Source organism: Oratosquilla oratoria, chromosome 41, assembly GCF_046742065.1.
Source record: "Oratosquilla oratoria isolate Oo_2021 chromosome 41, ASM4674206v1, whole genome shotgun sequence".
Taxonomy (NCBI): Eukaryota; Metazoa; Arthropoda; class Malacostraca; order Stomatopoda; family Squillidae; genus Oratosquilla; species Oratosquilla oratoria.
The window spans coordinates 7,164,624-7,180,290 of NC_134817.1; the positions used below are offsets into that span (position 1 = coordinate 7,164,624).

At 41.7% G+C, this 15,667-nt stretch overlaps 1 protein-coding gene across 2 annotated transcripts in view; it reads left to right on the forward strand.

Annotated features, from left to right (window-relative positions):
* The window catches only part of Msh6 (DNA mismatch repair protein Msh6), a 47,917-nt gene extending 32,469 nt beyond the window's left edge, over positions 1-15,448 (forward strand). For both annotated transcript variants that reach the window (XM_076177883.1, XM_076177884.1), the window contains exons 14-25: positions 533-668; positions 2,216-2,331; positions 2,622-2,777; positions 3,794-3,948; positions 4,439-4,542; positions 7,781-7,936; positions 8,571-8,797; positions 10,030-10,156; positions 10,581-10,781; positions 11,889-12,066; positions 13,992-14,143; positions 14,341-15,448. In XM_076177883.1, coding sequence (XP_076033998.1) covers positions 533-668; positions 2,216-2,331; positions 2,622-2,777; positions 3,794-3,948; positions 4,439-4,542; positions 7,781-7,936; positions 8,571-8,797; positions 10,030-10,156; positions 10,581-10,781; positions 11,889-12,066; positions 13,992-14,143; positions 14,341-14,607 — 1,975 coding nt within the window. In that variant the 3' untranslated portion in view covers positions 14,608-15,448. The remainder of the gene's footprint in view (positions 1-532; positions 669-2,215; positions 2,332-2,621; positions 2,778-3,793; positions 3,949-4,438; positions 4,543-7,780; positions 7,937-8,570; positions 8,798-10,029; positions 10,157-10,580; positions 10,782-11,888; positions 12,067-13,991; positions 14,144-14,340) is intronic.
* The last annotated feature ends 219 nt before the right edge of the window (positions 15,449-15,667 follow it).

A 15,667-nucleotide genomic window follows, 5' to 3' on the forward strand; every position in this document is an offset into this window, starting at 1 on the left:
GCCGTGGCATTCCTCAGGGAGATTGGACTGCTCATCCAGACAGCCTAGGGAATGACAACAACAACATTGGGTCTAGTTTACTCTCACCACTTCATTAGATTGAGACATTTGCACTTAAAGTATTTTTCTGGCTGTTGCTTTTCATTTCTTGTGACACTGCTTCTGACCCAGGGCAGTGGACAAGGTGCAGGGATGACCTGTCATCCAGGAGGTGCTCAGATAAGAGGGAGGGTGGAGGGGTGTGGAGTGTATTCAGGGATGGAATGGGTGTAAATGATTTTATGCCTTTCCCTTTTTGGCTACCTCCCTTGTAAGGGGGAAAAAGCCTTGGTATATGTGTGTATGTATGTATGCTTTTCATTATATACAGTGGTAGGGGATCTTGATCCAAGGATGGTTTAGTAGCAAACCATATTTCAAAGAAAGTAGGTACTCCCCTTGTTCTTTCAACCATGATCAGTAGAAGTTTAATGTATTTGAAAAGAATTGCGTCATCCAGAAAATTTGCTAATTGGGACGTCAACACGTACAGGTATTTGATGGAGTGTCGGTTAGATGAGAAGATTCTAACGCAGAAGCAGTTTGAATTGTACATGCCCATGGATAATGTGGGAGGAAAACTAGAGAAAGATGGCATTCCCGCTTTCATCGCAGGAAACCACCACATGGTAAGCTCGACTTATTTTTACCTAGTTGTATTTTATGGGAAGAGAGCTATCCTCATAGTGACTTGCTTTTGTATCTTTCAGCAACCAGTTTGATCTTAAATTCTTGTATAGTTTTTGCGCACACTGTTTCTTCATGTCTCAAAAGTCCTTTACCCTCTATGAGGGTGTGACTCAAACCCACTTTTATATCATAAACAAAACACATTCAACCACCATCCCCATTTCGGCACTTTGGGGAGGAAGGTGTAGAAATATCTACACATCTTACCAACTTAGGCTGCCAGGACCTGCTTTGGAGATGCTGTGCATCACTATATTGCCTCTGACTCAAGCAGTGGGCTGGAGACAGGGATGACCCTTCATCCATGAGGAGCTGAGAAACGAGGGACAACAAGTGGCATTTGGGATGGGTGGGTGTATGTTTTGAATTGGTGCCCCTCCTTTATGATTGATTTATTTGGTTTAACGCCACAAACTCCCCCTATCAGGAAGCTAGGACAGTGCCCCTTACAGTGGACTTTGTGGCATAGAATTTAATGAATAATGCCCTTAGTTCAATTGCCCTGAGCAGGGTTTGAATCGTCATCATCTTGACCTTCGCTGCAAGTAACAATGCCCTAACCCGCTCGGTCAGCAACCATCTTTGTAACTGGGGAAAAGGCCGTTTTGGTTTATGCACCTCCACATCAAAGCCTAACATAATATCATAGTCTCTTTAAAGCTGTCTCCACATACTCAGAATCTTCATTTGAATATTTGTCCATAAAATCAGATGGCTCTCAAAAAGAAACCTATCATGATTCAAGATTTGATTCCCTGGCTTTGAGTTGACAGATAGTTTAGAATTCAGGATACTGGGAGTTTTTACAATATCCCCTCCAGGTTGTTTTCTCTCTCTCTCGCTCTGTGTGTGTGTGTGTGTGTGTGTATATATATATATATATATATATATATATATATATATATATATATATATATATATATTATATATATATATATATATATATATATATATATATATATATATATATATGAGTGTAAGGTGGCAAGAGTTTTTTTCTCCTTACCCCAGAAATATACCCACTGCCATCCATTTCACTCCCATCCACCATCCTTTCCCCCCTCTCATCTTAGCTCCTCGTGGATGACGGGTCATCCCTATTTTCTAAAGCTGAATAAAATCACCAGTGAGCAGCCAGAACCAATGTGTACATTGTGAGTCACTGCAAAATGGTTGAATAATGAAGATTGTTCTCCAGATTTCAGATTATTATTTCATACATACATACATAGATATACCAAAGGTTTTTTCCCCCTTACATGGGGTGTAGCCAAAAAGAAAAAGGCATAGAAACCACTCCCACCCATTCCATTTCCTATATATTCCTCTCCCCTCCACCCTCCACCCTCCCTCCTATCTTGGATTGTATAATTATATTCTGGTTACTTAAATGCTGGAGGCCTTCTGCAAGACGCCACGTCAAAGGATTGATTGAATATAATTGGATAACTTAGGCAGACCTCATTTAACGTGTGATCTTCCACAGGTTCTTGATGGTGTAACACTAAAGAATTTAGAAGTGTTCGAAAATTCGCATAACGGAACAATGGAAGGAACTTTAATAGAGCAATTAGACAAGTGTCAGACTGCATTTGGGAAGAGGTGAGTTGCACCATTTGTTAGGGGAATTAGTTTTATTTAGCTCTTACGTTGCTAGATGGGTTTGGGACGGATGTAGGGTGGATATAGGTTTTGATGCGGCATTGTTTTGGTTGGTGCTGATTGATTTTATATAGTCTAGGGACAGACTCCTTACTAAAAAGATGTTTTATGTAAAACTTCTGCTGGTTACTAGTGCCCTTTTCACCCGAAAAGAAATATCTGCCAGAGCAAAATCTATAAGGTATTATACTGTTGAGGTATGCTAATTTTTATTATTTAATTGCCTACAGACTGTTACGCTCTTGGGTCTGTGCTCCCCTGTGCAAGCCTTCTGCCATTAACAGTCGTCTAGATGCCATAAGTGATCTTCAGGAACATCCTTCCTTGGTACAGGAGGTCTTGCCCATGCTAAAGAAACTTCCAGACTTGCAGCGCCTCCTCAGCAAGTGGGTATTAGTCAAAATGCTAGAAAGCCTGGAAAATGAGCTTTTATTAATGAGGGAAGAGGGTGGAGGGGAGTGGAGTGTGATAGGGATGGAATGGGTGGGAGTGGTTTTTATGCCTTTGTTTTTTGGCTACCTCCCTTATAAAGGGGAAAAAAGCCCTTGGTATATGTATGTATGTGTAATGAGTGTGAAGGCAGTGTGAAAATGGAAAATGATGAAAGCAAGTTGTTTGTGGTGAATGTTGGTTTAAGGTCCATAGCTATCAGGTAATTGGCAACAGACACCAGATGTCCTTGGAAGATGCATGAATTGATGGTGCTGGGAATGAGAGTAAGGGATAGATCAGAAAAGGTAGGTGGATAGAAGGAATAGACCCATAAGAACTTGTGGTCAGGAAGTCAAACAAACGATAAAGAATGCCACTGACATCGTTGAAGAAGAATTTGTAGATTAATGCAATAACCTGTTCCACGAAAAGGGTGCACTAGGGTATTGCTGAGAAAGTGCTGAGGGACAATCTTTGCATAGTTTGATTTAGGAAGGAGTGGAAGGGTGCAGGAAGGCTGTAGGTCATCTGCAAGAGACTAGGGACATTGCATTGATCGAAAGGATGCATGTGATGAGTCCAAGAAGAGAGGATGTTCCTCTCCCATGTCCAGCCACTTTGCTTTCCAGGTAACAGGTGATTAGGGTGTTGAAGGAGTTAGCGTGAAAACGGAATTAAAACCCATTTATATAACCCTCATTTTATGTTGGAATCAGATTTCAACAAGTTAACTCAGGAGTCGTGTATTGATTTGATGTTATTTATAGACATGCAGATTTAGAAAATTTGCAAATTTGGAAGTGAAATGTCAACATCTGGGAATTTTTAATAAACAAGTTACTTAATAAACACCATAGAGACTTGTATATACAAATAAAATTGTTCCACATACATGTATTATGCAGAAAGGCCTTTTCAGCTAATACACACCCAACCTACACATTAAAATTGTTTTAAACTTTTCTTGTAGGGTCCACAGTCAAGGTTTAAAACTAAGCAAGGACCACCCTGATAACCGTGCAATCTTTTTCGAAGACCATCAATATAGCAAGCGCAAGGTTAACGACTTCCTTACAGCTATGTCAGGATTTAAATCTGCAATTGATATCATTCAGACATTTTCAGGTAAGGCTTTATGATATTTTTCTTTCCTCTCCTCTCTATCTCCCCCTTCTCTCTCTTTCTCTCTTCCCCCTTTTTCTCTCTCTTTCTCTCCCCCTCTGTCTCCTCTTTCTCTCTCTCTCCTCTCTCTTTCCTCTTTCTCCTCACTCTCTCTTTTTCCTCTCCTCTCTTTCTCCTTTCTCTCTATATACTCTCTCTCACCTCTTGCTCCCTCTCTATCTCCTCTTTCTGTCTCCTCTCTCTCTGCATCTCTCTTTCTCTCTCTCCTCTCTCTCTCTCTCCTTTCTCTTTCTCCTCTCCTTTCTTTCTCTCTCTCTCTCCACTTCCACCTCCCGAGTACCTCTTTTTTAATTTTTTCCTGTTATCTCTCCTTAACACTGCTATATAAAAAAAAAGAATTTTAATTTTCCCAGCTTGTTGCATAATGTTTTATGTTGTTATAGAAAGAATATAACATATTTCTCACTTTATGCTTTTCAATAACATTTTGCAGGTGTGAACAAGTCTTTCAAATCCAAGCTTCTTAAAAACATCCTAAGCCTTACTTCACAGGATGGGAAGTTCCCTGAGCTTGAGGAAGTTCTTAGCTTCTTTGATGTAAGTCCTTTGTTTATTAATGTATTGAATGAGGAAGGACAGGAGAGGACAGAAGACAGGGGTGAATGGAGAATGGTTGTATATGGATGATGTTGTGATTGCATGAGGTGGAATGGGCGGGGGGATGAGGGGTGAGGTAGTATGTGTGAGCAAAATTTGACGCAGCCCAAAGGGATTTCTCCCCGTCTTCTCCTTTTATGCAATGGGGAGATGGGGGGTCGCCGATTTAATGAAGCGGCCTTGCTGTGGATGTGCTGTGTCTTGCGACACTGCTTCTGACCCAGGGCAGTGGACAAGGTGCAGGGATGACCCGTCATCCAGGAGGTGCTAAGATGAGAGGGAGGGTGGAGGGGTGTGGAGTGTATTCAGGGATGGAATGGGTGGGAATGATTTTATGCCTTTTCCTTTTTGGCTACCTCCCTTGTAAGGGGGAAAAAGCCTTGGTGTATGTATGTATGAATGTGTTTTATAGTTGATTAATTGTTGGCTCGAGTTTCACTGAGTGGGAAACCCGCTGTCCCGCAGCAGTTGGCAGCAGTCCTTGGGCCTTCCCATAGATCTTGTCCATTTTCCTTGTAAGGGGAGAAAAGGCCTTTGATATATGTTTTGGGGTGCATATTTGTAATTGATATTCCATGCATGTTCATATTCCTAGCTAAATGTAGAATCAAAGTAATTGGGAATAGTACTACAGTGGTGATCATGCAAGATAGATATTGTAGAGAATATTCTCCCAAGCATCTCTCTTCAAAATCCATCAACATCCCACCTCATATGCAGATGCAGCACTGAGAGGGTGACACTCTATATATAAGGACTGTGACTGGGATATCTCTCAGCTTTTGCTGTTATCCCCCCACTTTTTCGTATAAGGAAAGTTGTCAACCTCCTCCTCCTCCCCTTAGCTGGTGACGTAGTAAGAGATTCTATCTTGGCTTGTATGAAATGATTATTCATCTGCATGTAGATGTCATGCAGAATGTCTGAAAAAGGGAGGTTCAGTGATGGTGGACTGGTTGGTGAGATTATTTAATGTTTGCTGGAGAGAGGGTAAAGTACCGGAGGACTGGAGTAGTGCCTGTATAGTTCCTCTTTACAAGGGAAAAGGGGACAAGTGTGAATGTAGTAATTTCAGAGGGATTAGCCTGTTGAGTGTAGTAGGGAAGGCTTATGGGAGAATCTTAATTGAGAGGATTAGGAGAGGAACAGAAGGAGTAATTGGTGAGGAACAGTGTGGATTTAGGACGGGTAGAGGTTGTGTAGATCAGATCTTTGTGGTAAGACAGATATGTGAGAAAGCTATAGGAAAGGGGAAGGATGTTTTTTGGGCTTTTATGGATCTGGAAAAGGCTTATGATAGGGTAGACAGAAAGGCACTGTGGGAGGTTATGCAGATTTATGGGATAGGAGGAAAGCTTTTGGGAGCTGTCAAGAGTTTTTATGTGAGTAGTAGAGCATGTGTTAGGATTGGAAATGGAGAGAGTGAGTGGTTTGAAGTAAAGGTGGGACTTCGTCAAGGATGCGTTATGTCGCCCTGGCTGTTCAACTTATACATGGATGGGGTGGTGCGAGAGGTGAATGCTAGGGTAGTGAGTCAGGGATTGGAGATGGTTAAAGAAAATGGAGAAAAGTGGGAGGTGAGCCAGCTGTTGTTTGCGGACGACACTGCGCTTGTGGCAGGGTCAGAGGAGGGATTGAGGAAGCTGGTGGCAGAGTTTGGGAGAGTATGTGATAGAAGAAAGCTAAAGATAAATGTGGGCAAAAGTAAGGTGATGAGATGTACAAGGGGTGAAAGTGGCAGTAGACTGGAAGTGAACATTAAGGGAGAGCGACTGGAGGAAGTGGATAGTTTTAGATACTTGGGTGCAAGTGTAGCAGGAAAAGGTGGAGTGAAGGTGGAGGTAGAATGTAGATTGAGAGAAGCGAGTAAATGCCTTGGTGGTTTAAAGAGTGTAATGAGAAATAGACATTTGGGAATGGATGCGAAGAGGAGACTGTATGAAGGAGTGATTGTGCCAACAGCACTGTATGGGGCAGAAACGTGGAACATAAGAGAAGAAGAGAGAAGGAGTTTGAATGTGTTTGAGATGAGGTGTCTGAGAAGTATGGTGGGGGTTACTAGGCTAGATAGAGTGAGAAATGAGGAGGTGAGGAGGAGAACAGGGGTGAAAAAGGATTTGGGAGAGAGGGTTGATGAAAGAATACTAGGTTGGTTTGGACACATGGAAAGAATGAGTGAAGAAAGACTAGTAAAAGAGGTATGGAAGGCAGATGTGGAGGGAGTGAACATGAGGGGACGTCCTAGGATGAGGTGGATGGATGGGGTGAAGGGGGCTTTGGGGAAGAGGGGAATGTCTGTTGAGGAAGGAAGGGAGAGGACGGAAGACAGAGGTGAGTGGAGAATGGTTGTATATGGATGATGTTGTGACTGCATGAGGAGGAATAGGCGGGTGGGGGGGGTGGGGTAGTATGTGTGAGTAAATTTTGACGCAGCCCGAAGGGATTTCTCCCCGTCCTCTCCTTATATGCAAAGGGGGACGGAGAGGGGGGGTCGCCGATTAAATGAAGCGGCCTTGCTGTGGATGTACTGTGTCTTGCGACACTGCTTCTGACCCAGGGCGGTGGGCAGGGTGCAGGGATGACCCGTCATCCAGGAGGTGCTCAGATGAGAGGAAGGGTGGGAGGGGTGTGGAGTGTATTTAGGGATGAAATGGGTGGGAGTGTTTTTATGCCTTTCCTTTTGTGGCTACCTCCCTTGGAAGGGGGAAAAAGCCTTGGTATATGTATGTAGACCTCTAAACAGAGGTGGCCTTGTTTTCAGATCCATTTCATTCTGGGTTCTGCTCCACTGCAAATTAGAATTGTTATCAGTTATGGGCAAGTACCATGTTTACCCATCTCTGTCCCTGTTCATCCGTGGTAGTCTCTTGGGCATGTTGCATAGCTAGAACAAGAATTAAGACATTTCTATTGCTTCTGACCCAGGTCAATGGGCAAGATGCAGGGATGACCCCTCATCCAGGAGGAGCCAAGGAAAGAGTGAGGGAGGGGTGATGAATGGGAGTGGAGTATGTATGGATGAAATGGATGGGAGTGGATTTATGCTTTGACTTTGGCTACTTCCCTTGTAAGGGGAAAAGAGCCCTTGGTATATGTATGTATGAGTTGAACATGTTAGAATTTTATGACATTACCTTTATATGTAAGATCTTATACAAAATGATTTAATATATTACAGAATGCTTTTAATCAAGAAGATGCAAAGCGTGAAGGAAAGATTATTCCATCCTCGGGTGTAGATGCCGAGTATGATCATGCCAGTGAGGTCATCAAAACGACCAAAGACAGACTTTCAGATTACCTCAAAGAGCAATGTAAACATTTTGGCACAAAGGTAAGTATCATCTTGCAATGCCTTGTACCACAAATTTTATTCAGGAGATCCACAATAGTATAGAAAAGAGCACACATAATTCCTGCCCTGAAACCACACAAATTGTCAGAAACCCCAGCATTCTACAAACCCATCTCCCTCCTCTCCACCCTGTTTAAACTGATGGAAAGAATCAAACAACATATACCTATTTTGCTAAATCAACATAGATTCAAAGAGGGCCCACCAGCACATAGCTCACAGAAGACATAGAGCACCTTATTTTACAGTGTTTTACATTTGCTTTTTCCAGACAGCAACCAAATCTCAGAATGACAGGATGAACTAGTAGGTGTGGGTGGTTTCCTTGGGGGCTGTAGATCTCAAGGAGTTATATTGGATTGGGTGATTGATTGAGCAGATTTATTCATTAGTATGTCATATGTACATTTCTGTCTTCTGTACCTTTATAAATTGATGAAGGGGATTCATTATCCTGGAGATGCTGAGATGGGAGGGATGGTGAAACGGGTTTTATTTGTGTATAATGGTGTGCTCATTGACCAGCCATCCCCTCATAAGTGGGAAAGGGCCTTTGATATATGTGGTACATATATCAAAGTAGTCACTTACATGTTAAATACATTCAAAACAGGTAACATACTGGGGTAACGATAAGAAGCGCTTCCAGTTAGAAGTACCTGACCATGCATCTCGTAGGGCTACTGATGAATATGAACTGCAGAGCCAGAAGAAAGGTTTTAAGCGTTACTGGACATCAACCACCAAGGAACTGTTAGCCGATATAATGGAAGCAGAAGATCAGCGAAATACAGCTCTTAAAGATATTGCTAGGAGAATATTTGAGCAATTTGATCAACAGTGAGTATATTGATTTTACACTGGATTCATTTACGAGTGGAGGATAATTCTTTTGCTATAAGTCTTGATTTGTTTCTTTTTTTGAAATATTACTCTTCTTTCTCTTTCTTTTGCCCTTCCTCCTATATAAATACATACATATACCAACCACTTTTCCTCCTTACAAGGTAGGTAGCCAAAGTCAAATGCATAAATCCACTCCCACCCATTTCATCCCCACATACTCCACTCCCATTAACCACCCTTCCCTCCCTCTTTTCTTGGCTCCTCCTGGATGATGGATCATCCACAGCAAGGCCACTTCATTTAATGGGTGGCCCCCTCCCTCTCCATCCCCTCATGCAGAAAAAGAGAAGATGGGGAGAAATCCCTTTGGGCCGCATCAAAATATTGTTCACACATACTCCCTCACCCCCCCCATCCCCCACCCATTCCCTTTCATGCAGCACAGCATCATTCATGCACAACCTTTCTCTACTCACCCCTATCTTCTGTCTTCTCCCTTCCTTCCTCAACAGAAATTCTCCTTTTTTCCTAATGCCCCTTTTACCCCAATCCATCTCATCTCATCCTTGGTAGCCCTCTCATGTTCACGCCTTCCACCTCTGCCTTCAACACCTCTTGTACTACTCTTTCCTGATTCATTCTTTCCATGTGTCCAAACTATCCCAATACCTTTCATCAGCCCTATCTCCCAACTCCCTTTCCACCCCAACTCTCCTTCTCACCTCATTGGTCACTATGTAGCCTAACCCCTACCATGCTTTTCAGGCATTTCATCTCATTCATTTAAATTCTTCCTCTCTTATGTTCTATGTTTCTGCCCCTTACAGTGCTGTCAGCAAAATCACCCCTTAATATAATCTCTTCTTGGCATCTTTTCCTAAATGTCTATTTCTCATTACACTTCTTAATCCTCCAAGGCATTTACTTGTTTTTCTCAATCTATATTCTACTACCTCCAATCCTCCCCTTCCCACCACACTCCTATATATACCATCCATTTTAAGATCTAACCCTAAATTACATAACAGTAGAAATATGAGTTATAGTGTAATAATAGATGTACCGGGGGGTTCCAACTAAGTAATAAGCAGGATTCATTAAGTTATACTCATTCCTGTACAATTCATGTAGGTAACTATTGAAACTAAAGTTCAGGTGTTTCATCATGATCTCTTAAACAGGGTAGTAATGAATGAGACTTAAAGATGATGGTTTTGTTATTGCAGTGCAGAGAAATGGGAGGCTGCCACTGACTGTTTAGCAGTCTTGGATGTCTTGATAGCCTTCTTGCAGTACTCACAACAGAACCAGACTTGCTGTCCTAAGATTGTTACACCAGGTACAGATACACAGGTAAGACTGGAGGCTGTTTCCCTGGGGTGTTGTGATTCAAATTGGGTTGATAGCTGTGTTATTAATTTTATGTTATTGTGGGAATAGATAGGTGCCTTTGACTTGGCTACCTTCTCTATAAGGGGGAAAAAGCTTAAGGTTGTTCCTCAGAAGGACTTTTCCATTATTTCAGTTTGACTTGTACCCATAACACTCCAGGTATATTTTTCTATACTTTTTAATATAAGGGACAAGAAATGGTTGTGGGATAGGCAAAAGGTGGGTTCATGCCTTACTGCCCCCACCCCCCTTATAAGGGGGGGAAATGTGCCTTTTGGTATATGGGGAAATGTGCCTTTTGGTATATGTGTGTATGAATGAACATATTATGTACACACAAACTAATAGTAATATAACTCCCTCTCTAATATTTCTCTAATAACAGCCATTCATCAATATCCGTGATGGGCGTCATCCAGCACAAATCCTAACCTTCAGTGGCAGCGACTACATTCCCAATGACGTGGTGTTTGGAGGTGAAAGTGAAGATGCTCATTCGTCCCTTCTTTTGGTTACGGGTCCCAATATGGGAGGCAAATCGACCCTCATGCGCCAGACAGCTCTCCTTTGTTTAATGGCACAGTTGGTAAGTGGTGCACTTATGATAGTGTTATGCATTAAATCCAGAAATCTTCTTGTATTCTTATATTGTTTTCTTTAGGTATATATGTCCAGAAAGGAAGTCTCAATGTGTACGAGATGATATGCTCAAGTATGGTAGGGGATGCGAGGATGGATAGTAAGAAATAAGAATTCCTGTATCCTGCTCACTGCCCTGGGTCAGAATCACTGTAGCAAGACACAGCACATCCACTGCAAGGCTATTTACTTAATCAGTAACACCCTCCCCCAACCCTCTTCATCCCCTCATGCAGAAAAAGAGAAGACAGGGAGAAATCCTTTCAGGCTGCATGAAAATATCATTCACACATAACCATTCTCTACTCCCCCCATCCCCATTCTTTGTATCACAATATCATTTGTACACAGCCATTCTCCACCCACCCTTATCCTCTGCTTTCTCCCTTCCTCAGCAGACATTACCTCTTGCTCAATGGGCTTTCACCCCATCCATCCATCTCATCCTTGGTTGTCCCCTCAAGTTCACTCCCTCCACATCTGCCTTCCACACCTCTTTTACTAATCTTCCTTCACTCATCCTTTCCATGTGTCCAAACCAATCCCAATACCTTTTCATCAGATCTGTCTACCATCTCCTTTTCAACCTCAACTCTCCTCGCCTCATTTCTCACTCTATCTCCAACTTTGTGACCCCTACCACACTCCCTAGGCATTTCATCTCAAACACATATAAACCCTTCCTCTGCCCCATACAGTACCATTGACACAATCATCCCTTCATATAACTTGGCATGCACTCCCAAATGCCTATTTTTTGTGACACTTCAATTCCTCAAGGCATTTACTTGCTTATACAAGAAGCTAATACAGGAGAACAAATGGGTGAAGGGTGGGTGAATTGCTTGGCTGACTTCTTCCTTGTAAAGGGGAAGAGGCCTTTTGTGTGCCAAGAAAAGAGGGAGGGAAGAGGGTGGAGGGGAGTGGAGTGTGATAGGGATGGAATGGGTGGGAGTGGGTTTTATGCCTTTGTTTTTTGGCTAGCTCCCTTATAAGGGGGAAAAAAGCCCATGGTATGTATTATAGTTGTTTTTAATATTTTTATCTCTTGCAGGGCTGCTTTGTACCAGCTGAGGAATGCACACTTACTCCCATAGATCGAGTGTTCACACGAATTGGAGCTTCAGATCGTATCACTATGGGCGAATCTACATTCTTTGTTGAACTGTCAGAAACATCTTCTATAATGAAACATGCCACCAAACATTCACTTGTTTTGGTTGATGAGCTGGGTATGTAAATGTCAAGAAAACTGTATTATTATATAATAGGATTTATTATAATTATTGATATAGGTTTGTATTCAGATGAGCTGGAAGGAGTGTACAGTACATAGTTTCTTATTCACCACTCCTCCCTCCCTCTTTTCATGGCTCCTGGATGACGGGTCATCCCTACAACTTACCAATTGCCCAGGGTCATAAACAATGCACCAAGACACAGTACATCCACAGCATGGCTGCTTCATTTAATCAGCAACCCCCTTCTCCATCCCTTCATGCAGGAAAAGAGAAGATGGGGAGAAATCCCTTTGGGCTGCATCTAAATATCATTCATATATAACTACTCCCTAACCCCCCCCAACACACACACCCATGCATCACAGCATCATCCATACATAACCTTCTCAACTCACCCCTATCTTGTCTTCTCCCTTCCTTCCTCAACAGACATCCCCCTCTTTCTCAATGCCTTTTACCTCATCCATCCATCTCATCCTTGGTTGCCCCCTCATGTTCAGTCCATCCACTTCTGCCTTCCATATTTGTTTTACTAATCTTTCTTCATTCATTCTTTTCATGTGTCCAAACCATCCTGATACTCTTTCATCAACCCTATTTCCCAACTCCTTTTCTACCCCTGCAGTTTTCCTCACTCCAGCCTAGTAACTACTTCCATACTTCTCAGACATTTCATCTCAAACACATTTAAACGCTTCCTCTCGCATGTTCCATGTTTCTGCTCCATAAAGTGCTATTGGTTCAATCACTCCTTCATACAATCCCCTCTTAGTATCCATTCCCAGATGTCTATTTCTCATTACACTGTTTAACCTCTCAAGGCATATACTTCTCTCAATCTACATTGTACCTCCACCTCCACTCTTCCCTTTCCTGCCACATACACCCCCAAGCATCTAAAACTGTCCAATTCCTCCAGTTTCTCTCCCTTAATACTCACTTCCAATATGCTGCCATCACTTGTACATCTCATCACCTTACTTTTACCCACATTTATCTTGAACTTGCTCCTTTCACACACTTTCCCAAACTCCCTCACAATTTCCTTAATCCCTCCTCTGATCCTGCTACAACCACAGTGTCATCAGCAAACAACAACTGGCTTAGCTCCCATTTTTCTCCATTTTCTTTAACCACCTTCAATCCCCAGTCCATTACCCTTGCATGTACCTCCCACACCACCCCATCCAGGTACACATTGAACAGCCATGGCGACATCGACACATCCCTGGTAAAGCCCCACTTTTACCTCAAACTCCTCATTCTTTCCATTTCTAATTCTAACACAGGCTCTACTACATACATAGTATTTTTCCCCTTTACAAAGTCAAATTCAATCCCATATATTCCACTCTCATTCACCACCCCTCCCTCCAATCTCTTCTTGGCTCTTGGATGAAGGGTCATCCCTGCATCTCGCCCACTGCCCTGGGTCAAAAGCAATGTAGTAACATACAGCACATCCACAGCAAGACCATTCATTCAATCAGCAACCCCCTCATGCAGAAAAGAGATCAGGAGAAATCCCTTCAGGCTACATCAAAATATCATTCATAATACTCCCTCACCCCCCCATCCCCCACCCTCTCCCTTCCATGAATCAGAGCATCAATACACAACCATTCTCCACTCATTTCTATCTTCTGTCTTCTCCCTTCCTTCCTCTTTCCCAGTGCTCCTTGTACCCCATCCATCCCTCTCATCCTTGATCGGGCGCCCTCTCATGTTCACTCCAGCTCTGCCTTCCACACCTCTCTTACTAATCTTTCTTCACTCATTCTTTCTACTCGTGTGAAATATCTTGACTGCTCTTAACAGCAAAACCTCCCACATTGCCTTCCTGTCTACCCTGTCATAATCCTTTTCCAAATCCATAAAGGCCCAAAATTTTAAAAATTACTTACATTTTTCTCCAGGTCGTGGCACAGCGACGTATGATGGAACCGCAATAGCTTCATCAGTAGTTGGTGCTATAGTGAACATTGGATGCAGAACATTATTTTCAACTCATTACCATTCTCTTGTTGACGATTTTAAGGATGAAAAAGGAGTGTCACTAGGTCATATGGTAAGAAAAACTAAACATAGTTCTGAATGATTTATGGTAGTTATGTGTCTAAGATTGAAGGGAAACGGGTGATGGATGGGTGACCTTTGCTGGCTACCTCCCTTATAAGGGGAAAGAAGCCTTTGATACATACAGATAGATGTAGTGTATTGTTATTATTGCTTTAAATTTCATCTTAATGCTGTTTTCTTTTTCAGGCATGTATGGTTGAAGGTGAAGGAGAAAAGGAAACAATCACATTTTTGTACAAATTTACCTCAGGAGCATGTCCTAAGTCTTACGGTTTTAATGCTGCTAGGCTTGCTGACTTGCCACAGAGTATTATATCTGTAGGCAGTAAGAAAGCAAAGGAATTAGAAAGAGAGAACCTGAGGCGTCGAATATTTAGGGAGATGTTACAGCATAAGAAGGATGTGGGAAATTTGCGGAAGGTTTTCGAAATTGTCCAACTTCTGGCAGCATAATGATAATTATTGTGTAATATTTCTCAAGGAATAACTTGTCATATCATGAAATTTTATTTGAAGATATGTAATTGTAATGTATTCTCTAAACTTCTGAAAAAAGAAAGTTGATCACTTGAATAAGGACATTCCAAGTTCATCAGTAATTATATACTTCATGTAAACTATATAAACTCAGGAAAATGGAACATTTGGGAATGAAACCCTTAGCTTTTTCATTGTATGTTTGCATCAAACAGGCTGTCATCTGATACTTGTATGACACGAGTTAAGGATAATTGACGAGTTAAACACCATATGAAAAATTAAGGATAATTGTAATGTATTCTCTAACCTTCTAAAAAAAGAAAGTTGATCACTTGAATAAGGACATTCCAAGTTCATCAGTAATTATATACTTCATGTTAACTATATAAACTCAGGAAAATGGAACATTTGGGAAAGAGACCCTTAGCTTTTTCATTGTATGTTTGCATCAAACAAGATGTCATCTGATACTTGTATGACATGAGTTAAGGATAGCCAGTCCTTGATCCTGCATGGTGCACAGGGATTTGTACACTGTAGAGCTAAAGAACAATTTACAACTCAAAATTGTGCAGCGAATTTTGTCTTGCCTATATGATCTGTTTGTACTCGCAGTATTATTATCTAAAAGTATAAGCCATATATGTGAAACATGAAAGAGGAGTGAATGCATGAGATAGAGAAAATGCATCTTGACTAGTTTGAATACTTTGTTTAAATGTAACTAGTGTGTTCAGTGTATGTTATGTATATAGCTTTCAGTGGAATGTTTGCACATGTATGTCCTTAATTTCAATTAAACTACTTTTATATATACTGTTTTTTACTGTTTCCATACCCTGTCTGGGAAATGTGGAGTTCCAGGAAAGAATCGTAGTGGAGAGTTGATGGTGGAAATGTGTCTAGAGAGTTGATAGCAAATACAGTGTTTCGGAAGAAAGTCAAGCATAAGTACACATGGGAGAGGGTGGTGGAGGGAAAGGTGGTAGATAGAGCTTTAATGGACTATGTAGTGGTAAATAGGATTATGATA